Below are 25,758 nucleotides of genomic sequence, written 5' to 3'. Positions count from 1 at the left end.
TTTTTCTCGCATTATATATAAAAAAGACACACTGAAGTCCTTATAATCTCTATTAAATATAATCTGATTCTGGCTTTGAGAGTTTTAACTCATTACAATGGTTATTAGTCATAATATATCTTCGTAACTTTTAAATTAAAAAAATTTTATTTCATAGGAAATAACTTTTTCATTATAGAAGTTAAAAAAAACGTCTTTCTAATACTAGAAATGCACTCGTATCTAAGGTGTTTTATGCTTCTTTAGACTTTTGTGAAGTGCTGAAGCCTGGCCTTGCACGTCTAAGAATTGGGTCTGATAGGGTGTGGCAGTTTACTTACAATATAGTCAGAGTTTTAACAAGCCAAGTTAAGAGTATTTCTCATTGGTAGCATTCATATATGCTTTTTATTTTATGTGGCTCAGACCATGCCCTATAATATTTTATTATTTCTTGTAATAGTCTTGTAAGTGGATCAACAGCTCAGTTCATGTCATGGATGGTAAGGCTGAGGCAGAGACAAGAATTTGAGTAAGTTAGTGTCAGAGCCTAATTTTCCTGACTCTTGTTTTGGTTTCAGTCTTCTTAACCTGCAGTCTCCAAACTTTAAAAAATTATGGCCACCAGTAAATATATACTTCTGTATAATTTTCTGAACCTAGTATTTTACATGTTATAAAATGTACTAGAAATGTGAAATTTAAAAAAGGATCAGATTTAAAAAGACGAGTTACATTTTTTCTCATGGCCCCCTTCCTTTCCCCAGGTGAGTGTACCCGCTTAGAGACTGCGCCCTAGGTAGGCCATTCTTCTGTGGAAGAGGAGGCCATGGGGACAGCGGGAGGGCAGTTGGCACAAGGTGTGGGGCTTTAAGTTGGAGTGATCTTTTGCAGCTTTTTAATTTTAAAGAAACAGCCTTTCTTTCTGAGAAGCACTGAAAGATTGAGAGTAAAGGAGAGTAAAGACCTTGAGAGGGGTGAGCTTTAAAGACAGAAATGTAAGCCTCATTTGTTTCCTTTAGAGTCGACCAAGGGAAAAGGCTGCCTACCCTGACGGCTCGTGCTCCCACTGTGGAGATGGCAGTGCCTTTTCTGTTGTTGTTAGGCAGTTTATAGAATGCAGGATAGCTTGGTAAGCGTCTTCTCTGTGCCTGGTGTGACGTAACATTGTGGAGTATGCAGCATGCATGTTAAATACAACTGGTTGTATTTGGCTTTTTGCTGCAGCACGTTTGAGGATGCCTTAAAAAGCAATTACCACCCGATAGAGTTGGATATGTGGAAATTATTGAAATCATCATTTCATGGAGACCAAACTTTGTAACTTGAATTATTCTATTTAGTATTTGTTTACTTTGCTTCTTTCCCCCTTCCCCCCAACCCTCTAGTACCTCAGAGCAGAATTCTTTCTCTGAAAGGAACAGATGCTGTTAACTTATCAGGACCCAATAGTAAAAAGCCTACCAAAATCTCTGTGCTGCTTATTTTCTTTATTTAATCTATATGCAAAGTATATTGTAATTATTGCTGTTAGAGGGTTTTAAGCTGATGGTTCCTCCCCACCCCTTTTGTGCTCAGGGGAGATAGATTAGGAATGCCAAATTGACAAGTTGGTATAAAGAAATAATGACCACTGAAATAAAACAGTAGTTCAAATAATAAGCAAACCAGATACAAATGTAGAATGAAAATATCTTTTAGTAAAATGTTAGCATTCTGTACTTGGAACAGATGCCACATTAATTCAAAAGAGAGCCCAGAAAATGTGGCAACTTTACGATGTCAATGGAGGGAGCTGCAATAGTTCCTGTTCTCATTGTGTCAAGTTCTCAGTATCTCCAGGTCTAGTCCTGTTCTGTGTATTTGCTTTCTGTATGTATTACATATTAATACACAACTATTAAGTCCATGCTTAATATTTTATTTATGTAATTAAATACATTGTCATACTTACAGACATTAGGGTAAAAAGCCCAATAACTTGTTATACAACAGTAATGGTTCTTAAGTATGCATATCAAGATATGTAGAATCTGAGGCAAAAATGGGCTTTTCTCTGTACCCTTAAAGGCACATTTATGATAATAAGATAGTCATTCTAAGAATTGAGTCTGTCAAAGAGGCCCTAGTGGTTTTTGAATGTAGAATTTGGACAAGTTGCAAAACTATGAGAGTTTTGCATTTTTTTCTCATTTAAATTTGTAGTTATCATTGGACATTTGTTATGATTTTTAAGTAGCTTAAATTCATTCATTCCTTTTGTGGTATTTTTTGTGGTGTTTGGAAAGAAGAAGAAAGGGTGATGGAAGGGCACTGTGCACACTCGGATACTTGCAGAATGACATTCATTTTATAGAAGGTTGCACTGGGACAGCGCTGAATTGCCCGTTGCATGGTTAGTGTGGGTCTGAGTGTGGGGAGAGATGGGCTTGGGGGCTCTTAACCAGATTTACAGGGTGCGACTTCCTGAACAGGGCAATGATCTAATCACCAGGGGCATATCCTGTGTGCCTGTAAAGAAGTCTGGTGCGCATGCTTAGAATAGCCCTACAGTTTTCTCTCAATTAGTCAGACTACAAAGGCTTATGGTTTAGTAATTTTGTAAAGGTTAAAAGTTCTGTTTTCGTGCGGTTCAAATGAAGGGAGATTTTTTGCACGGCAGTACAGTGCAGTGGTTAGAGAGTATCCGCTCTGGAGCTGGAGCCAGTCTGTGTGGACTCAGACGCTGGCTTTGCCCTGTACTAGCTCTGTGATCGTGGCCAAATCACTTCGCCCTCTGTGCCTCTGCCTCTGTTTCTTCATCTGTAAAATATGAGTAATAGTACCCATTTTTTGAGGTTGTTATGAGGAATAAATGAGTAAATGTGTTAACTATGAGAAGTGTCTGACACCTAGTAAGTGCTAAATTAATGGTAGCTATTATTAGATATTATTACTTATCTTTAATTCTGGACTCCTCTTCTCAAGGCTTGAGACAAATGTTGCATGGTGGGGGAAGAGCCTTAGCCCTGGGGTCTGTCTTCTGGGGTGGAATCTCAGTACAACCACTTAAAGTTGTTGAGTGTGTGACCTTGGACTAATTATTCATGCTCCCTTCAAAAAAGACTTCTCCAGTGCATGCTGTATACCAAGCACTGTGCTGTTTACTTGGACTTCAGTTTCTTTATCTGTGACACAGGGATGATCATACCAACCCCCTTGGATTGATGTGAAGATTAATGGGGGAACTCTTTAAGATATTTGATAAGCAATAACTGCTATTATCATTATTAGTGTTACAGTCCCACTAAAAGTTTATGGGGAGAGAATAAATATGGAAACAGCTTAGCTGGAAAGGAGAGTGTTTTCCTGAAATGTCATGGTGAGAAAAGGTGTGGATGGGAAAGTGTATCTAATGAGTTTTTGTTTGTGCATACCTCCAAGAAAAATAGAAAATAAATGGGAATATGTCAGATTAACAGGGACCTTAAAAAGGATTTCATGGCACTTTATTAAAACCCTTAGTGTGATACAAGCTTTTTTGGTACAAGATATTGATGCAGCATACAGTAGGTCACTTAGTGTCAAGGTAGTAAGGAGTAGACTAGTCATTGTAACTCAGAAGTCCAAAATACTAACTAGCTGGTCAGTCCATTGGGTCTGCTGCTTGGGACAAATTGTGTATGTGTGCGTGTTCAAACCTTGAGAGCACATGCTTGGGTGAAGTAACTAATGGAAACAGTTGTAGAACCCCAGAGATAGAAAAGTGGCACACAAATGCTTTCTGGTAACGATGGACAGTTTTATTTGCCTTATGATTTGGGCATTTTGGCTTTGTGAAATTTCCTTTCATCTGGTGCCTGGTCTTTCCTTATGGTGATTATTTTCTTTTTATATTTAACTATCAGGTGTTACCTATATCAAGTCTAGAAACTGGGCCTGGGAACAAGTTGATTATGATAAAAGCTACTCTTTGAGTCTCTACCTTACAGTAATCTCAGAATTAAGGGTTTGTTTTTTTTTTTGCTAAGAAATTTGCATTTTTAATATATGCATTAGTATGTTTATAGGTATAGGGGTGTGTATGAGTATGTATATATCTGGTAAGAAAAACCAGGAATTGAGGAAAGGGGAATGATCATTATGTGTGAAATAGAATTAATTTTATTCTTTCACTACTAATTTGGATGTGAAACTTTTTTGATCTTTATATTTTTTTTTTCTGGTATTCAACAAATGTATTTGTAATAGCTTCTCAAAACATCCTGGATATGCTATATATTGTCACTGGTGAGCATTTGAGTTAAAGCGGAATATAGTTGACCCTCGAAGAAAGCAGGGTGGCACTGCGTGGGTCTACCAGCATGCAAATTTGCTTTTGGCCCTGTAGAAGTGGACCTGCGCAGTTCAAACCCAAGTTGTTCAAGGGTGAGCTGTAATAGTTTCCACTAACTTTCTGTTCTCCTTTACCAGCTGCACCATATGATAAAGGTTTTGTAGGTGGATGGAAGTGTTTACTGTATTTTATTTTGTCTCTTTGCCTAAAACATTGTTTCTGCTCTCTGAGCAGAAATTCCAGCAAGTTTATTTTGATAAAGTGCTCAACATATATTTTTAAAATTTAGCAGTTTTATGGCAGGCTCTACAGTTTTCTTTTAGTTAAAAAACTGTAACATTACTTTACAATAGCTAGAGTGGCCAGTAAGTAAAGCTTTGCAGTTTTAGAATCAGCATAGCATACATATGTAGAGTATTAAGTTTCCTTCAGCTTATATGCGGGGCCTGTCAAAATTGCTTCTCTTTGGTAAATGAAAGTGTAAAAAGTTTAGAAGTTATTTCATTTTAATAAATGTAGTAGTTAGAAATAGACTCTATGGGGTCTTTGGGATTGATTTAAATAATTATGTTATTTGGAAATCAATTTACCCCTGCCTAATTTGTAAAAGGTGGGGCCACTGCCTGTGACAGGGCTGAACCCCTGGACCCCTTGTGCGGGACCTGCCTGGCTCAGCGGCCCCTCAGCGGCTTCGCAGAGAGCTGCGGGTCCCTGGTGCACACTGCCTCCACTGCCTTTCCTGTCCTCCCTTCTCCGCGCAGTCTCTTCGCCGAGTCTTCTCTGTGTGCCTGCTGCCCCGTCTGCTTCTGTTCCTCACTTCCTCCAGGGCTACCACCATCTCATCCTATTTCTTTAAGTCTAAGAAATCGTAATTGTTCGTTTTTAAACAGAGAGCTGTTTCCAAGACCTTAAGGCTTTAAACAGTTTGTGGGTCTCCCCATTTTGGGCCCTCAGCCAGGAGTTGAGTTGTGAAGTAACTAAGTGTGAAACATTTTTTCATCTGGACTAAGGGAGAGCATGGAAGACCTTTTTACTGCAGAAATTGCTGTATTTTCTGGCAAGGGATGAGGTTGGGGCGTAGTGGGGAAATGGGCAGCTTTGTTACTTAACTAAGATAAGGGAAATAGGAAGTATTAACTTATTAGATTGCCCTCTGTAGTTCACTGGGCCTATTAGAGAAGAAATTTGGAAATGTTGGTGTTGCTGATTCTGAAATTCTTTTGATTTAGTAATTGAGAGGGCTCGTAAAATTTAGTTTGTAAAATACAAAATATGACTATGACATCTCATTATTACGTGTTGATTGTTTCTGTTTCCTTAGTTGGTAGTTGAAAAATGGCAGACCTTTTACAGATTTCTCCTAGTGGTTTTGAACTGTTAACTGAATTGCCTTGGTAAGAAAAGTAAAACTTGAAAATTAGCTGTGGTTTCATGTAAAGTTAGTGGCTATGTTGGATTTCAATTCAGTAGCTTCTAAGACCTATACCAGGCATTTCATTCATTATGTAATTACACATAGAGACAAGAGTCTTAACTTTACAGGATTTTTAAAAACTTATTTTATGGAAATGTAAAAACATATACAGAAGTAGAGTGAATAATATTAACAAACCCCACCTACCTGTTACCCAGGTTCAGCAAGTTACTAGCATTGTGCCAGTCGTTAACAGTGTGTGAAGCATATACAAGTTAAGTAACTTCGTTTTTAAAACCTGCAATTTGAACAGATACATTGGTGTACTCAAAGAAGAATATGTGTGAAAATGTTAACTCTTTCCATATATTGTAAATTTAATACTGTTCGTCACCTTTATGGATAATTTTGCATTCATGTCTTTTAACTTACTGAAGATGTCTGAGCCACCACTGACTTCATGGGGAACCACATCTGCTGTAAAGATTTTAGTTTTCTTACACTATGAGTTGCATTGTATTTTATGTACACTTGCTTATCTGCAGCTTTTGTATGGGCCACCAATAATGGTCATTTCTAGAGCATGTAGGGCAATATTTAAGTCAGCTTGAAGTTGGAAATCACTAAATCTTGTTCTGCCCTCTCATTCTGCATGTTCTATTTCTATTTCAGCTGAGTGTGTGTATTGATTGACTAAGGCGTACATGTTATAGCTCATAAATAGTTTGTTAAGGAGGGAGTTTTGACTGCCTGCTATCCCTGGACCTAGTAACAGTGATTAGGAAGTTAAGTTATTTGCTCTCTTGTTTGAGCCTCCTTTGGTTGTGGGGCCTGTTCATTACTAGTTGCTACAAGGTGATGGTAGCCTTAGTTCTGAAGTCCTTGCTTTTATTAGTTTAAATTAGACCCATAGGGTTAATTATTCCACCTTAATGCATGGGGAAGCATAGTCTTTGGGAACTGTGCGTCTAAACCCCTGTGCAGGGCATTGAAAAGGCATCTTGAACATTATGATGCTGTTTGGCATATTTAGTTTAGTGCATGGAGTGTGCTTATTTCACAGGACTCTTAATAAGCTCCCCCTACACTAAAGATAAATTTAAAAAATTATACTTAAGACGACTTTGTAGTATTCCCCAGTAGAGTTCATCTAGAGCAGCCAAACCTTTCTGAAGTAAAACTTATTCCTTTAACCGGTATTCATTTAAGTGGGTTTCTCTGTTCTTGGTTTCCATGGAAATAGCGAACAGCTAACGTTATTTATAAGGTGGAAGTAAAATAGGGTGCCTAATGGGACCCCATGCTGCTCTGATGAAGAGACTTAGGAAAAAATTCCATGCTCATGGGATTTTTTTTTTTAAACAAGGTTAATGGAAGCCCTGATTTCAGTCTTCTGTAACGGAACATATTTTTGGTCTTAAAGGCTAGCATTAATATCAGGCAAACTTCTTTTTTGGTCTGTATTGCTTTCACTTTCAAGTTTTAGGACCGCTTACTTACCAGCATGATAGAGGCTGTGTGCTTCAGACTCCTGCTCCTTTGTGGTTTTTGTTTCAAAAGTTAAAATCCCCAGCATATTGTAGCAGCTTCAATTTCTCATTGACATTTCAAAGTACAGATAATAAGCTAAATGTTCATTAAGGATAGCAGTGATGATAAAGAATCAATATGTTGGAACACATAGATTTTTTAAAAATGTGAATGTTAATGGAACCACTTTTAGTTTTCAGGCCTTAAGTCAGGGTTCTTTTTGTTTGTGTTGTGGAGCTAAATCTGTGTAGTCAGAAGATTCTAATTTTCTTTTGGTGATAGAAACAGCAAAAATTTTAAATTCTCTCCCTTTTTTTAAAATGGATTATTTCCAAAGCCTTTTAATGGAAATAAATGTTAATTCTCTTAGTCTTTGTGGATTTGGGGTAAACCTTGTCTTTTTCCTCACTCCTTCAGTAAGGCCTACTGTTAGTTCTCCAGGCCTACAGCAAAGCCTTGCGTTTCTTAAGCCCTTTCAAGTGAGAGAATATCATTGCCTTTGTGTTTGTGTTTGTCATTGGTGTGTGTGTGTGTGTGTGTGTGTGTGTGTGTGAGTCACTAATTTCTCTATAGCCTGAAAGGCACCTGCTCATTTTCCAGCCTGGTGAGTACAGCAGTGCTGTACTGAGAAGTGAGGCAGTATGGAATACAATAAGGTGCTATAATTTTTATTTCGTTAGTTTTGGTCGTCCTTGGTAGCTCGTGGTCATTATCCATTTGTCTGGAGTACTCGGTGATTATTCCTGGCTCTCAGGGCAGCGGGAGTTTCCTCTGTGTTTAAAAGCAGGGATTGTAGTGTACTTAGGGCTCCATCAGGGGAGGGGTTTTTGTTTTGTTGTGTGTGTGTTTCTTTGGACAAGCTGCTGGCTGCAGTGGGTTCACTGAGCTCTGATTTTAAAGATTTGGTGGTTTTAATCCTGTCGAGTGAGGTATTTTATCTCCAGCAGTTCACGAGTTTCTTCTGTGCATGTTAGTGCTGTTTTATAAAATTTCTTTAATGTGTTAGTCATTCTTTTAGTTTACTTTTTCTTGTATTTTTTTAAATCAGGTGTTTACCAGTGACCTTCCTTAGTGACTTTTATTTGAATTATCTTTGTGCTTTAGAGACATAGGAATTTGGGTCTATTATCCCATTTCTGAGAGAACAAGTCCCAGTAGTTGCAGTTAGTGCAGTAGGAAGGGTTTTCACAGGTGCAGTGCTGGGCATTGATCCTGCTCCTCGGTGCTTACGATTTACACCCAGAACTCCCATTAGTGTTAATAGGAGGCCCTGGCTGAAATCCCTGTACACCAAGATAGGCCCAAACTTTTGTAATGCCTCAAAGATACCTAAGTTGTTGTTTTGTTGATGACAAGAGTTTTGGTCCTGAGGTTAACTTATTAATAAGAGTTTGAGTTGTCTTGGGATATGGGGTCATTTACGAAGTCTGATCTGTAATTAAGTTTACATTATGATGAGTAGACTGAAAAAACATTTACAGCTTTGTGAGTTATGGATGTTTGTGTATACGGATTTTTGTGCTTCATACATGATGAAAGCAAGATTTCTTTGTTTTCTAATACTTCTCAAGTGCAAAATAAATGATTTTATAAGGTTTTGTGCATATTGTAAGAGGACTTAGTTAAAATAGTTATTTTTTACGTTAGTCATAAGCCTTCCCACAATTACTCTGGCCTGTAAGTCTTTTGTCAGCTAATGTTGCTCTCATTTTTCCAGCATGTAGACGCTAATAATGTGCGCCGTCTTAGAGCTTGGGCATTGCCGTCACCGGTCAAGTATTAGATAATCACTGTTTACTGTGCTTATCTGTGAATTGTGGATTTTTATTACTTTCATTTATTCCCAGTCTGATGGAAAGATTTCTAGGTTGAGAGCAGTAAACTGGGTTTTAGGCTGGGCCTTGCCTCCCTGTAGCCTTTGGGTAGTATCTGGGCTTCTTGGGTGGTTCTTCCCCTGTGAAGTGATGGTACGGATCTGGTATCCTGGGTTGTCCATTCCAGGGCCTTCTTTCCTGGGCACTGCAGGAAATAGAGGACTGTAAGGCTGTGGTTCCTCATCCTAACTGCCTATTAGAGTCTTCTGGGGGAACTTTAAAACAAATACAGATACCTGGGCTTCAAATCAGACATAATAAAATTCAGAATTTTAAGGATAGGACTGCGAATCTTTTTTTTTTTTGTCAGTTTTAGCTTTATCCTGATCTGGGTTTGAGAACTCCTTGTACAAGGCGTTATTTTTACTCATGTGTGTGCGTGCGTGCATGTGTAGTTTAATTAGGGAGATAAGATATATAAGTTACAGTGTGAAGAGTACATGGTTAAATTCTAAGATGAATGAGAAAAATGATAACTATTCTGAGAATTCAAAGAAAGGGAGAACTGGGAGGTGAGGTGACTAGGGAAGGTCTTCATTAGTCAGTGAGTCCTTATTGGACCCAGACGACTGGGTGAGATTGGATGGGCCGAGAGAAGGTAGAAGGGTTTTCTTGGTATAGGAAAGAGAATTCTCAAAGTCAAAGTTTGGGGAGGGAAACAATTCTGATGAAAGTGTTAGTCCTTATTTTAGTATTCTAATCTTGCAGCTGCTCTAGATTTTCCAAACATTTTAAGGGAGTGAGCCACGAAGTTATTTGATGGAAGAGAATGTTCCAGCCAGAGGGAAAAACAAGTAGAAGACCCCTGAGAAGGAAACTTGTTTAGAGTTCTTGAAGTAACAGAAAGAGGCCGGAGTGGCTGGAGCAGATTGAGCACTGGGGAGAGGGAAGGAGGTGAGGTCTGAGTAGCAGGGGCCCACATTGCTTAGAGCCTGCAGGCCATTGTAAAGGACTTCAGCTTTTTCTCTGAGTATGATGGGAAGGCACTGCAGGATTTTGATCCAAGGAGTAACCAGATCTGTCTTGGATTTTGAAAAGGTCACCCCGACTGCTGAGAGAATAAACTGTAGTGGGACAAAGATGAAAGAGGGGAGGCCGCTTAGGAGGCTGTTGTAATCATCTAGGTGAAAGATGATGATTTCTTGGACCACCAAGGAGGTGGTAGTAGTGTTCAGAGTCTGTGTGTTTTGAAGATAGAGGCAAGATAGGTATTGAATTGAATGTAGGGTGTGGGAAAAGAGGATTCAATGATGAATTTAAGGTTTTGGCCTGAAGGGATGGAGTCATCATCTGTTGAGATGCGGATGATTCTGAGGGGGAGGTTGAGGGATAAGTAGCCAAGACTTTAGTTTTGACAGCAGTTGAATGGGCAGTTGGGTGTATGAGTTTGGAATTCAAGGAGAAGGTCTGGGCTGGAGATAAAAATTCGGGAGTCACCAATGTATGTAGATCCTTTTATAGCCATGAGACTGGGTGAGATTACCTAATGGGAAGAGTTCTGAGAACTGAGCCTTGGCAACATTTTGAGGTTTTGCGAGATGAGAAGGAAACAGCAAAAGAAACCCACAAGAGTGGCCAGAGAGATTAGGAGGAAAATCAAGAGTGGGTGGTGTCTTGGGAGTCAAGGAAGAAGGGGTTTGAAGAAGGAAGGAATTTATCAACTGGGTCAAATATAATACTGATTGAACAAGAAGTGAGGGCTGAGACTTTACTATTGGAGTTAGCACCAGGGAGGTCTTAGGTGATCTTAGGTGATCTTAACAAGAATGAAAGGAGGCAAAGCCCTATCTGAGTAGGTTCAGTAGGGACTGAGAGGACAGAACTAGGAGATGGCAGTGAGCATGATTAATGTTTAAGGGAGTTTTGCTGTAAATGGGAGCATAGACCTGGGACAATAACTAGAGAAGGATATGGAATGAAGGGGGGCTTTTTTTTTAAAGATAGAAGAAACGAAATGACCTAGTAATGAGGAAAAATGGATGCTTCTTGAGAGTAAGGGGGGAAGTGCCAAGGGGAGAAGAGGGTAAGGTTAAGAGGGGTGGGGGCAAGAGGGATGATTGTAATGGGGCCTAAAGGACTGACCACATCGCATTAGGCAGGATTCTGCTTTTTCTTCTGAGCCCTTATTTGCATTTAAATGTATTTCATACTTACTATACTTTCTGTTTAGAAGTTAGGAAGTATTTATAAAAAGCAGTAAAACTTACTGTATATAAAATAGTGTATCAGCTTGGTATAGTAGAAAAAGAGAAGAGATTGAATCTTCTGTGTAAGGTGACATTTTAAAGTGTCTTCGAATGACAATTATCTGTGCTATTCTAGTCCCTTATCAAAATTTATGATTGAGCATACACTATAAACTTAATCGTTTGAAATTTGTAGTGGGATGAGTTTTAGTCTGATTCAAAACATGATCTACTGTTGAACATTTTATTTTCTCTGCAAAATTTGTTTGTTTAATATATATTCTTCATGTAACAGAGGTTTTAGATATTATGTTAGTTAAAGGTAATTAAGAAGTAGGTATTAATCACCTTTGATTTATTGGTGATAGTTTAAATTTTACAATTAGATCATAAATCTGAATGATTCATTTCTTTACCATTTCTAAGTCAAGCTTATATCTTTGAGGATCTGAAGAGGTGAACAACCTTAAATTTGCAAAAAATCAGGTGAAGTTATGTTAACAACATAATATCTCTAAAGCAAAAATAGTTTAATTCACTCCAATGTATATATTTTGAATGTATTTTTCAAGAACATATCTATATTTAAAAATTTAAGCAAATATTACAATTTTGAACTACTTTAGCTAAAAGTGTGAGTTGTATGTGGGAAACAAATTAAGTGGACTTTCAGTCAGCTGAACATGAGAAAAACAGTTTTGTACGTCAGACTTGGGTAGCGCTAAAAGTAAAATATTACATATAAATATTTTTTGCTGCAAATTTATTCTTACTAAATTATAGAAATAAAATATTTGCTTTTCCTTTTTTTTAAATCGATTTCCAAATAGTAGTCAATTAATAATCATTCTTCGGAAGAAACACACTGGTAGTTCTGATACAGAGTTTAAGAAATCACTTGTCTAAAAAAATAGTTTACTCTTTTGGGGTACCTGAACCTCTTTCTGAATGTTATTAAACCTCAGAACCTTTTGCCAGAGTTTTCATACATACAGAATTTAGCATATAGTATTATCAAGTTGCCAGATGCCTCCGAAGCCCATTCCCAGGGATCCCTCAAGCATAAAGGATCTCAGGCTTTAAAACTTGCCCTAGATAGCTTACTTACATGATTTTTCTTTAAACATCGTATGCAGACTTTTCCAAAAATATTTGGCCAGTATTTACTGTAGTTTGTTTCTTAGAAGAGTAACTGCTACAGCTGGTTAAAGGGGAAGTGAGGTCTAGTGGAAAGGCGGCCAGCTCAGTCAGAAAAATCTCAGGGCCTGTAAGCTTTGCTCCAGCTTTACCACCAGTTAGCTGTGTGACTTTCGGGGAAGTCACTGAACTTCTCGGGCTTTGATTTCCTAGGTGATTCTGCAGTCCCTGCAAGCAGTTTCACAATATCGTGGTGACATTCTTTACCAATTCGGGATTGACTCTGCTACTGCTTTTTGGAGAAATGTCCTAGAGATAAGGTGTTCATCCTTTGTGCCTTTTTACTGAATATGACTTTTAAAAGGAATTATGTGACTATACTTTTTCAAATACCATATAAATGAAAGTTAAAATCTCAACCCTGTCTGATCACCTCGAGCATAAGTATGTTTTATATATTCTGGGTATAAACCATTATTATATGTGTTGCAGTATCATCCACAGTTCTGTGACTCGCTTTTTCATTCTCAATGTTTTTTTGATGAAAAGTTCTTAATTTTAATTTAGTTCAAATTCTTTTCTTTTCATTATGTTTTAAATGGTAATATTTAACTTCTTAACTGTTTTTGTCCAAAGTCATTCACTTGAAAAATAATGTTTGGAAGATTGATGCATAAGAAATTATCCCCAGAATGAAAAAGCTAACAAGAGAACAGACCTGCAACAGAGAGTTAAGGGTCCACTCAGTGAATTCATTCATTTAACAGATGTTTACTGAGCATTTGCTAATGTGCATGGTGCTGGTTTGAGTGCTACAGAGTCCTGTAGGTACCCATAATGTTAAGAATCCACTTTTTAAAACTGAGATGCTATTGACATATAACATTGTATTAGTTTTAGATATACAAATAATTATTTGATATATGTGAGTATTGTGAAGTGATTACTGCAGTAAGTTTAGTTAATATCCATCACCATACATAGTTACAAATTTTTTGTTTCCTTGTGAGAATCCACTTTTTAATAACCATATTATTCTACCGATTTTTGTATGATTTTTCTTTTGGTTGGTAGTCATTCTAGTCTTGGTGATTGAAATTGCCATTTATATGGACTTGAGAACTTTAAAAAGTATTGCTACTAAAGGAAAGACATGATAAAACAGCAACTTGAAAGTTTTTTGGGAAGGAATGTTAACTGCATGAATTGGGGTTATTTTACTATATGTTTGGTATGACTATACAGGATTAAACAAAAATTTATAATCTGGATGACATAAAGATTTTTCAAAATATCCCTTGAAGGAATGAGAACACTGTGGGAGTAACATCAGTCAACAAACGTACTGTGTTTAAAGCATAAGGAAGATACGTATAGGTTTAGAGGAAGAGGCAGCGTTGATTGGTTGCCTCTCACACGCCCCCAACCTGGCGCCTGACCTGCAACACAGGCCTGTGCTTTGACTCAGAATTGAACCAGTGACCTTTCAGTTTGTAGATCAGTGCCCAACCCACTAAGCCACACCAGTCAGTGTGGGAAAGTCACTTTTGTGTTACATGGTTTACAGTCTAAAATGGTGAGACTTTGAGAATGTGAATGAAAAGTTTAATTAAAATTATGACCATACGTATAAAATGCTGTGAACTTTAAAAGCCTTATATAAGACAAATCCATTTCAAGATTGATTGAAAAAAAGGCCTTTTAAGTAGACCAAACTAAGGACCCATGATGTTAACTCAATTTGTTAATATCAAGTAACAAACAAGGAAGGTCATTGTTGGGGATGAGAGTGTATTTGTATGTTGTTTAGATGAGGTGCATTTCGTTTCTGTGTATTTCTTAGGAAAGGAAAATCATCAAAACTCCTTGTCTTAAAAAAACTGTGGAAAAGTGAAAAAACTGGAAAACCAGAGATTTAACATCTGAATTCATTCCTTGCTCTAAAAACTACCTATCTCTTTCTTTCTTTCTTTCGAGTTTTAGCACTTTGGAGATTTTTTTGTATTTTGTTGTTTTCTTCTTAAGATCAGATAGAAACCTTTCAGTCTTCAGCTTTTGATGACATGCCATAAATCTGTGTTTGTAGTCTAATTCCATTTCCCCTCTTTCTCTTGTAGGGAACAAGAGTGCTGAAGGAGGGCCAGTTTCCCCCAAATCGGTGAGTACTTTTACCAGGCAGGCATAATGTGCCTGATGCTAGTTGTTCAGTGAATTTTTGCAAAAAAGCTCTCTGCCCAGATATGAGGCTTTGCTGTTTGCACCAAGTGAGAGTGAATTTTTGTCTAATTTCACATAGCTGTATCTCAAATGCATTTGTGTTTCTAATAATACTGCTAGGCTTGCATGTTCCTGCATTCGATAACCTGTTAAAATGTAAAGGTCCCCTTTGCCAAAAATGTCCTTAATGCAGTGGATAGAGCTGAAAATTCAAAAGTCAGGAAATATTCAAAAGTTAAGGTTCCCATTGTGTTTTGTATTACTTAATATGCTATTAAATTTTATGGCCTTAGTATATGTGCAAAATGGCTAGGTTAATGTAACTGTGGGAACCTTGACTTTGAAATTTGGGACTTGTAAGCATTTATATTCCTAAATTTAATGTTGGATTGGCTTAATGTCTGATACTACATTTTTAGTGTGTGTTGTTTTGTATAATTCTTAAAAAGGAAAAAATAGAAAGAAATGTAGCAGTGTGGGGCATATAGGCAAACATTTTTTCTCTAATATCTACTTTAAAATCTACTTTAACAGCTTATAAATCATCACACTTAATCATTTCTTTGAATGTCTAATGCAAGATCACAGATTGCACAGGGCAGTCTAGTAACAAAGGATCAAACAAATATTAACCTTATGTGGAGAGCATGTATAATGATAAAAAATTAAATTCCAACAAGATAGCTGGTATAGCATAGTCCCCTAATGCAAAACTATTCTTTTTGTTTTTTAGTTTTTTAATTCTCTCTCTTAAATAGTAATTAACTTAATGTGTGGAGTAGATACTTGGTTAAGGCTTCTTTTTGAAAACTTGAGGTGTCGTTCTTATCTTGTAGTGATTGGGCTTTGAACATGAAAGAGAGGCATTTGAACCAGTTAACTTTGCATTTACTACCTTTTTATTCTACTTGCCTTTCTCTCATGGAACCTTTTTAAATAAATGATCAAGACCCGGTAGCCCTTTACTCTAAAATGTGATTGAATCATTGCATCTTAGAGAAGGGACTTTAAGGGCCTTCTCTTCCAGCCTTTTACCTGATGTAAAAGGCATTTTTTTCCCTGTATCCCTAACAGATTGTTATTTGGGTACATATTGACTACTACATTTTTAAAAATGTAGCGCATTATTTTCAATAATGTATTTTGAGGAAATCTAGGTCCACAGAAATGAATCAATATTACTGAGGTTGGGCGGGGGTGGGAAAAATGTCTGTGGTCAAATAATTTGGGAAATGCTGCATTAAAGTTAAACAGGTTTCTTTACTGCAGGACTTCTCAGAACCTTTAATATGCTAATGTGCATTGTGAATCTCCAAGAGGGGGATATGATATGCAGCATTCTTGAATACTTCTAATGACAGGGAGCCCACTACCTCATAAGGTAACCCATTCCTTTTTTGTACAGCTCTAATCCTTAGCTCTTCCTTAAATTGATCTGAAATCTACCTCCCATAACTTCTGCTTCTACTAAATACTTACTGGTTATGCCAAGACCACCATACCCTCTGTGTTAACTTTTGTGTGGTAAATATGCATATGATCCTGGCCACGCTTGTCTGGGCTTTTTTTATGATTAAATAGTATTCTGGTAAATGTGAGAACCAATTCTAAAATCTTGGCCTCATTTTCACTATGCTCTTATACACTACTCTCCAGCTTCCTTCATTTTGAATTTCTGTGCGATTTTTAATTCAGCTGAACATTCTGATTATCAAGTATAGTTGAGATAATTTTGGTAAGCATGTTTGATTTCTGTAAAGAAAGGTGGGCAATAGAAGAATGTATGTGTTCGTGTTAGGCCTGGGCCCAGGAAGCTGAGGTAGAAACCGGGGGTTAGAATGAGCAGTGGTCGAGGGGAGGGTTGAAGACACTGCAGCAGACCTGTGAGGGGAGGACCCTGCGGGGACCTGGCCTGGCCTGGCCTGGAACCCCGCATCCTTTTCTTGGAACCGTATGATCTGTGAAGGTATTCCTTATTTTTTTTAAAAAATAAGGATCCCCCTGAAATAAAACAGAAATGATATATATTTTATATTCAAATACATTCAGACATTCAGATATCATAAATCTGGGGGGTGTAGAAATTTAATGGAATGGTTAGGAAACATCATTTGCACTGGCTGCAGTGATTCTGTCAGCAGTTAATAATACCAGGGTTTGAGCACGGTCGCCTTGCCACATGCGAATGCGAGTCTCTCGAGCAGGAGTGCCCAGCTAGTGGCCCGGGGGCGTATTTTGTTGACATGGAGGAGTGTCACTGAAGAGCCACCACCACAAAAGCAAAAAAAAAAGACACTATATTTTCTGTCATTTTTTTTATTGATTCATGTTAGTTTTCAGTAAGTGTTACTAAAAGAATTTTATTATTTTTAGCATCCATGATAATTTTTAGCACTGTTGAAGTTGAAGATACTGTTTTATCTCTTAGCATGTTACATACATGCTATTTTGCACAAATTGAAACCTCATATTTTAGTATTAGGCAGGTGACAAGTAAGGATACATAGATCTGTCAAGATTTTCTACTTTCTTATATTAAAAATATTAACTGTATCTACTCAAACACTATGCTGAGAATATGGGTCAAAGGTGGAGCCTTACACCAATTAACTGCAGCACAGCGGACACGGAGCTGGCCGTTTGAGGGCTTCAGTCTGGGGGCACAATGTGTTACGAACCTACTGTTAAAGAAACGTGGTCAACGAGTTGAGTTTTGATTGGAAAAAGGTTTATAGCAGTTCAGGAACAGAGCAGTGTTTCTTAGCAGTAAATTCAGAGTTATAGCATTACTAAATTATTAGAATCATGATAAAAGACCTAGAGGCCACATATCTCCAAGCAGAACTACCCCCAGAAAAATAGTTAGAAACTCCTTCTTAGAGAATTTCAAAGTAGGAAAGCCCGTGGTCCCCTCAGCAGTATACTGTGTGGGGACGTAAAGTTTGTGTGTATGAATACAAGCATTATGTTAGGAGTAACGTAGAGCTTTATAGTTGACAAAGGGCTTTTCATATGGTATTTACCTTACTTAAACCTCATAATAGTTTTATGAAGTAGGTGATACTGTTCCCATTTTCCTGATTTATAGGCAAACATACAAATTTTAAAAACCTTGAGGCTGAGAGTGGTAACACAGTGAGTAAGTGGAGTCAGGTTTTTTGATTTGGGGGACAGAAGTTCTTCCCAGAGCTCACTGCTGCCCGCCTTAGTGGGATTTGATTATTGTTTTTGCTTGGTTGCTTGGTGGAGTTTTTATTTGTTTATGTTTTGTTTTTTGTTGTTAGAAGGTGAGAGGCCATTAGCTGTCCCAGTGGTTTGACATGTATAGTTTTGAAATAACAGACATTGGTATTTTGTCCTTTCTGATGGTAGTATTTAGGGCTGTTGGGTGGTGAACAGGCATTGTCCCAGTGTGTCTATTGCTGTTTTGTGCATCTGTTTATATTTGCTATACAACAACTGATTTATTTATAACTTATTAGAGTTGGTCAGAATTTGATAAATAACTTTTTTTTACAGATTTAGCAAATCATGCCTTCTTTATGATGCTATGAACTACACCCAAATGGTCTTCATGTGATGGCTTCAGGAGTTGTCTGAGCCCCCCAAATATTTTTAAAAAGGATTCAACGTGTTCTTGCTTTGTTTTTAGATGCTATAAATGTGTGTATATAATGTATTCCTTTAGGGAGAGACCAGTCTTGTAAAATTGCTATCCAGTAAGAGACCTTTATGAAAAATTATATCAAATGAATCTTCTAATCCTCCATAAGTTTTTGTATAACAATTTACTACCGTTTTTAACCCTTCTTTTAAATGTTTTATTTTGAAATAAAAGGAGTAACTGGCATTTGGAGTTCTTGCCAAATTAAATCTGTGTCTTTGTGTGTCTCTAATAAGTAGACAACGATCTGATGAAGGAAGTAAAAGCCGTCAGCTCCTTGTTAACTTGAGTTGCAGGCTTTTTATCCTGCCAGGCACGCTTTGACGTTTAGAGCCTCCGGGTTAAACCTTGGTTCTACTTTTTCTTTTCCCGACCATTTCGTTTCATCAGCATAAAATTTTCTGATGCTTTATCTAGCAACCTTCAATTAATTTTTTGTTATTTAAAAATAAGTACTTGTTTTCTATGGAAATTTTTGAAACATCGATACCGTGGAAAGAAGAAAGTAAAAAACCCTTAGTGTTACCCCTGAGAGATAACCAGTGGCAAGGTATGGAAGTGCCACCTGACCCACACGAAGGCAGCTCGTGGTGCTATTATTTTTATAACTCTTTGTCAGTGTGAGAGACAAAACTTATCTTAAAATTTACATTTCTATGGCTGTGTTTTTCATTTATGTTTGTTGGTGATTTTTATTTCTTCAGTGAATTGCTCTTTTGTAGTTTTGAAACTTGTGAGCACTCTAACTCTTTGTTGTTTATAGTCTAAGTTCTCCATGTTTTTAACCTGCTGTTTGTTTCCATAGTTGATACGAGTTGAGTTGAGCTGTGACGTTAATATGTTACAACCAGTAAAATAAAATATGGCCTTTCTGGTGTTGAAAATACCCCTTTAACTTCAAGGTGATTCTTAATTTGACAAATACTGAAACAATTTTTGGACACATTTACTGCAAAATTAAAACTAATTCAGGTACTGTTTTCAGGAAGAACTCTAGTGCGTAAGTCAAGAATTGTAGTAGAAAGATGATTTTAGTATTTAAAATTAAAGTGACTATAGTTTTAACCTGTGAGTTTGTAAGTAACATAATCGTACATGACAATAAAAACCTTGGTCTAAATTAGTAACTTAATGAGTCTCATGTTTATTTATTATACTTCCAAAGATTTTCTAAGGTAATAAGTAGCTGAAAAACCCAGGTTTGTTTATTAAAATATGTCTTCTTTGCCAGTTATATCCCCTAAACATACTATCTTCATGAAATTTTTTGGTTGATAATATCATTGTACAATAATCCTTTCCTAGCCTCCACAAATGTGAATTTGAAGAAATTTTACATTTTAGAAAAAATTTTTTAAGGTAGAATATTTTGATACTACAAAACAGTGTACAAACCCTAGGGGAAAGATTGCCAGTAGTGATGTTTTAGGCCCAGTGAGGTTAATGAAGCAAATATAATGAAAACTAATACTGACCAGTCAAGATGGAGGTATAGGTAGACACGCTTCACCTCCTTGTGCAACCACGAAATTACAACTGAATTACAACTGAATCTCAAAACAAAAAATACCCAAACTGTCAGAAAATCGATCTGTGTGAAAGTCCAACAGTGAAGGATTTAAAGAAGCCACATTCGTCCAGACAGGAGAGGTGGAGGTGAGGAGACACGGCGTGGCGCCAAGAGGCAGCAGCGCTGGTGGAACGGAAACAGGCTGTCTTGCTTTCATGTGTGCTGGATCAAAACCAGGAGGGACATTGTGAAAGCAAGTGATCCCAGCTCCAGACCAGACTACACAGCCCAGGGTTCCAGCACTGGAAAAATAAATTCCCATAGCTTCTGGCTGTAAAAACTAGTGGGGATTGGGGTGATGGAAGAAACTGCCAGATTTTCAGGGAACTTCACTTAAAAGGCCCTACAAGGTCTTAAAACATATACAAACCCACTGACCCTAGGATTCAGCACCAGGGCAATAGCTGGAAGGGCACCATTCACGTATGGGGACTGGGTAAAGTGACTGCAAACAGGGTGAGTGCTGGGCAAATCCCCAGAAGTCAAGCAGCAGCACAATCCCCTCTCTAAGCCCTAGTCCCCACACACAGAGCCACAAAGCAGTGAAGCAGGTTTCCTTCCCTGGCAATTACTTAAGACACCACACCATTTACAGGTGCCTTTACAGAAGTCAAAGCAGCTGCACCTACTATGCAGAAACAAACACAGGAAGGCTGCTAAATTGAGGAGACAAAGAAATATGACCCAAATGAAAGAACAGAACATACCCCTAGAAAAAGAACTAAACCAAACAGAGGTAACCAGTCTGTCAGATGCAGAGTTCAAAACACTGGTGATCAGGATACTCAAAGAACTTATTGAGTACAGCAGCAACATAAAGGAAGAAAGGAGGGTTACGCTAAGTGAAATAAAGAGAAATCTGCCCTGGCTGGTGTGACTCAGTGGATTGAGTTCCAGCCTGCCAACCAAAGGGTCACCAATTCAATTCCCAGTTTAGGACACATGCCTGGGTTGTGGGCCAGGTCCTCAGTGTGGGGCACATGAAAGGCAAGCATACATTGATGTTCCTCTCTCTTATTCCTGCTTCCCCCTTTAAAAGGAAATAAATAAAATCTAAAAAAAAAGCATTAAAAAGAAGAAGAAGAAGAAAAATCTACAGGGAAGCAACAGTGAAGAGGGAAGGAAGCCAGGATGCAAATCAATGATTTGGAACATAAGGAAGAAATAAACATTCAACCACAATGGCAAGAAGAAACAAGAATTTAAAAAAATGAACATAGTATAAGAAGCCTCTGGGACATCTCCAAATGTGCCAACATCCAAATCATAGGGATGCCAGAAGGGAAAGAGGAAGAACAAGAAATTGAAAACTTACTTGATAAAATAATGACTGAAAACTTCCCTAATTTGGCAAAGGAAGTAGACATACAAGTCCAGGAAGCACAGTGTGTCCCAAATAAGTTGGACTCAAAGAGGACCACACCAAGACACCATAATTAAAATGCCAAAGATAAAAGATAAAGAGAGAATTTTAAAAGCAGCAAGAGAAAAGCAGAGAGTTACTTACTATAAAGGAGTTCCCAAAGACTGTCTGCTGATTTCTCAAACCTTACAGGTAAGAAGGGACTGGCAAGAAGTATTCAAAGTGATGAAAAGCAAGGACCTACATCCAAGATTACTCTATCCAGCAGAGCTATCATTTATTATGCAAGAGCAGATAAAGTGCTTCCCAGACAAGGTGAAGCTAAAGGAATTCATCATCACCAAGCCCTTATTATAGGAAATGTTAAAGGGACTTATTTAAGGAAAAAAAAAGATCAAAACTATGAACATTAAACAGGCAGCAAATTCATAGCTATCAACAACTGAATCTAAAAAAAAAGAAAAGAAATGAAACTAAGCACACAGGACTTCTGGCCAAGATGTAGGTGTGGATAGATACACTTTGCCTCCTCCCACAACCAAAAGAAAGACAACAGCAAATTCAAAAACAAAAACCTACCAGAACTTCCAGAAAACCGAACTGTATGGAAGTCTGACAACCAAGGAGTAAAAGATGAAACATTCATTGAGACTGGTAGGAGGAGCAAAGACGGGCAGCCAGGGTGGAGAGGACTTGTGGCAAGACAGTCCCACATCTGTGTCCAGGTGAACTGGGTGGAACAACTGTGGAGCGAGACAGATCTTGCAACCTAGGGTCCCAGCACAGGGAAATAAAACCTCAAAACCTCAGGCTGTAGAATCTGTGGGGGTTGCGGTGGCAGGAGATACTCCTGTCCTCACTGGAGAGTTTGTCGGAGAGATCTATAGGGTCCTAGAATGTATACAAACCCACCTACCTGGGAATCAGCACCAGAAGGGCCCAATTTGTTTGTGGATGGAGGGGAAGTGACTGAAGGCCAGCAGAGAGTCAAGCAAGCAGCACTGTTCCCTCTTGGACCCCTCCCTCACATACAGCACCACAATGCAGGGAGGCGGGTTGCCCTGCCCTGGTGAATACCTAAGGCTCTGTCTCATACAATGTAACAGGCACCCCAAGACAAAGAAATATGGCCCAAATGAAAGAACAGATCAAAGCTCCAAAAAAATAGAACTAAGGAGTGAAGAGATAGCTAACTGATCAGATGCAGAGTTCGAAACAGTGGTAATCAGGATACTCACAGAAGTGGTTGAGTATGGTTGCAAAATAGAGGAAAAAGTGAAGGCTATGCAAAATGAAATAGGGATCCAATAGTGAAGGAAAGGAAACCAGGACTCAAATCACAGACTTGGAGCAGAAGGAAGAAATAAGCATTCAACCAGAACAGAGTGAAGAAACAAGAATTCAAAAAAATGAGGAGAGGCTTAGGAACCTCTGGGACAACTTTAAATGTTCTAACATCCAAATAATAGAAGTGCCAGAAGGAGGTGAGGAAGAGTAAGACATGGAAAACTTATTTGAAAAAATAATGAAGGAGAACTTCCCCAATCTGGCAAAGGAAATAGACTTCCAGGATGTCCAGAAGTTCAGAGAGTTCGAAAGAAGTTAGACCCAAGGAAGTACACACCAAGGCACGTCATAATTGCATTACCCAAGATTAAAGATAAGGAGAGAATCTTAAAAGCAGAAGAAAAAAAGGAGCCAGTTACCTACAAAGGAGTTTTGGTAAGATTATCTGCTGATTCCTCAAAAGAAACCTTTCATGCAAGAAGGGGCTGGAAAGAAGTATTTGAGGTCATGAAAGGCAAGGACTTAACATCCAAGATTACTCTATCCAGCAAAGGTATCATTTAGAATGGAAGAGCAGATAAAGTGCTTCCCAGATAAGGTCAAGTTAAAGGAGTTAATCATCACCAAGCCCTTATTATATGACACGTTAAAGGGATTTATCTAAGAAAAAGAAGGTGATCAAAACTGTGAACAGTAAAATGACAACAAACTCATAACTATCAACAACTGAACCTACAAAAAACTAAGACAAGTAGAATAGGAACAGAATCACAGAAATGAAGATCACATGGAGGGTTATCAATGGGAAGGGAGAGAGAGGAGAATGGGAAAGATGGTACAGGGAATAAGAAGCATAAATGGTAGGTACAAAATAGACGGGGGGAGGTTAAGAATAGTGCAGGAAATGGAGACACCAAAGAACTTATATATACGACCCATAGACATGAACTAAGTGAGGGAATGCTGGTGGGAGCGGGGTGCAGAGCAATGGAGGGTAAAGAGGAGGGAAAAAATGGGACAACTGTAATAGCATTATCAGTAAAATACACTTAAAAAAAAGAAACTAAGCACACCACCAGAACAAGAATGGGATCATAGAAATGGAGATCATTTGGAGGGTTCATTGAGGTGGGGGAAGGGGGAGAATGGGGGAAAAGGTACAGGGATCAAAACACATAATTAGTAGGTACAAAATAGACAAGGGGATGTTAAGAATAGTATACGAAATGCAGAAACTAAAGCATTTATATGCATGACTCATGGACATGAACTAAGGGGGGCGTTGCTGGAAGGAAGGAGGTAATGGACAGGGGTGCAAAGGGGGAAAATTGGGACAATTATAATGATGCAATCAATAAAATATACTTTAAAAAGAAAACTAATATTGACAAATGTATTCTGCAATTAATGATTTTATTATAACTGTCAAATGAGGTTTAAAGGAGTGTTAAGAAAACTTAGGTTGACTATGGACTTTGTCCATAGATAAATAATTTTTAGAAAGTGTAGAGTATGAATCTCATTGACTTGTTTTAAGGAGTAGTGATTCTTTTAGCTTTTGATTGTTCCCTTCGTTGGTTTGTAAGAATGCTGAAAAGTTGTTCTTACTACAAGTTTTATAGGTATGGAGATGGAACGTTTAAATTTATTCACACATAAACAAACTTTTCTTTGTGAGTTTGAAGGAATTTTACACTTTCAAAATTGACTTTTTTAGGTTAAGCGTATTTTGATAGAAGAAAAAAGAAAAATGTTAGAAGAGAAATTAACCATTGAGTTAGTTTAAATTGCAGTAGTGATGGGCGGAGCAGGATAGGAGAGTTCTCATTCACAAATGTGGACTTTTGACATTATTTTCCACGTGCGGTTGGTTATACACATAGCCAAAGAGATGCCCTGGCGGCCTTGAGAAGGAGGTGGTGTTCATTGTAAAGCTGGAAACATCTGTTCCATTGCTAGACCACCCCATCTCTTGTGTACAATAAATTTATTTTTAATTGCCCTTTCATAACTTTGTGGAGGGCACAGTTACATTGCCTTGTTTTAAGTATTGATTTGTTAAATGTAAACCTTTAACTTAAACCAGAGTTTTCCCGTTTTTAGTTTTAGAATATTTTAAGTTAGAGTGAAGAGTTCATCCAATCAAGTACTCTGGCCTTCTGTAACCTCTGAGAGACTCTGAAGTTTCCAGTTCACTCTGTGTGGTGTTTAAAAATGTATGACCCCGTCGTTATGTCTCTTTCTAAGGACTGTGTGTCCTGGGTGGTTGTAGTCTCCCCTCTAGATTTCCCACTCATCCAGGGCAGAAGTGGTCTCGTTCAGTGCTGCATCCTCCGCGCGTAGTGCACATTGTGGTGCTGAGCACATGGCAGGTGCATAGATGTTTCCATGACCAGACTAAACACATTTGTTTTATTGCCTGCTTATTTGAAGTGTTCCATAGAAGAATGCTCAAGTTTTGGTACCAATTCAGTACAACAATTCACTTTGGAAAGAGATCTGTTTGGGAAATTTCTTGCTCTGTGCTAGAGAATCAAAAATTTTCTAACTACTATAATTTAATTGTATTTAACATGAATATTTCCTACATACCTAACGTAATGATCCAAAACACTGATTGATCTCTACAGCTGCAGTGAGAAGAGGAGTTTGTTATTTTAAACGGAGGCTGAAGAAACTGTAGAATTAGACATAAGAGAAAGTGGAGAAGGTAGAGGATGGAGTTGCAGACTCTACAGGAAGCTCTTAAAGTGGAAATTCAGGTTCACCAGGTATGTTGCATTATTGGCTTTTCCCACATTATGTTATTAAGTAATGGCTGAGATTAGTGAACAGGCCCTTCTCTGATTTTTAGCACAATTGTTAATCATCTTTCAGACAGATGTCCAGTAGTCACGTCATTTGCCTTTTATCGCTACTTAATAAATTCATTGATAATACTTCAGGGAGCTCTAATAAAATATTCCTGGATTCCTTTTCACAGAGATGAACTGAAAACAGTTTTTGGTGTACTAAAGGTATTAAAAAGAAACTTTTTTTCTGTTCATTTGAGGGACTTTATTCATGTGATTTATGACTTAACTTGCATATTTTCAATGCAACCTGTTTGACTTGACTACTATGTATACTGAAGTTTTTACACATTCAGTTTTATGCCTTGATGCCTGTTGTTAATGAAGAAAATGTGATTGCCTTCACAGATGTTACATTTCAAATTTCATA

The 25,758-nt window shown here is 37.8% G+C and overlaps 1 protein-coding gene across 15 annotated transcripts in view; it reads left to right on the top strand.

Moving 5' to 3' along the window:
- Positions 1–25,758, top strand: part of PHF21A (PHD finger protein 21A) — a 163,128-nt gene that overhangs the window by 10,752 nt on the left and 126,618 nt on the right. For 11 of the 15 annotated variants that reach the window (XM_036029312.1, XM_036029316.1, XM_036029305.1 and 8 more), the window contains exons 2-4: positions 14,553–14,593; positions 15,922–16,033; positions 25,167–25,307. In XM_036029312.1, the coding sequence (XP_035885205.1) occupies positions 25,254–25,307 (54 nt within the window). In that variant the 5' untranslated portion in view covers positions 14,553–14,593; positions 15,922–16,033; positions 25,167–25,253. The remainder of the gene's footprint in view (positions 1–14,552; positions 14,594–15,921; positions 16,034–25,166; positions 25,308–25,758) is intronic. The other 4 variants (XM_028517525.2, XM_036029307.1, XM_036029309.1 and 1 more) reach the window with 1 other exon arrangement.

This window comes from Phyllostomus discolor, chromosome 6 (assembly GCF_004126475.2).
Source record: "Phyllostomus discolor isolate MPI-MPIP mPhyDis1 chromosome 6, mPhyDis1.pri.v3, whole genome shotgun sequence".
Classification (NCBI taxonomy): domain Eukaryota; kingdom Metazoa; phylum Chordata; class Mammalia; order Chiroptera; family Phyllostomidae; genus Phyllostomus; species Phyllostomus discolor.
The sequence above is the reverse complement of the archived record's forward strand: the minus strand, read 5'-3'. Positions and strand labels throughout refer to the sequence as shown.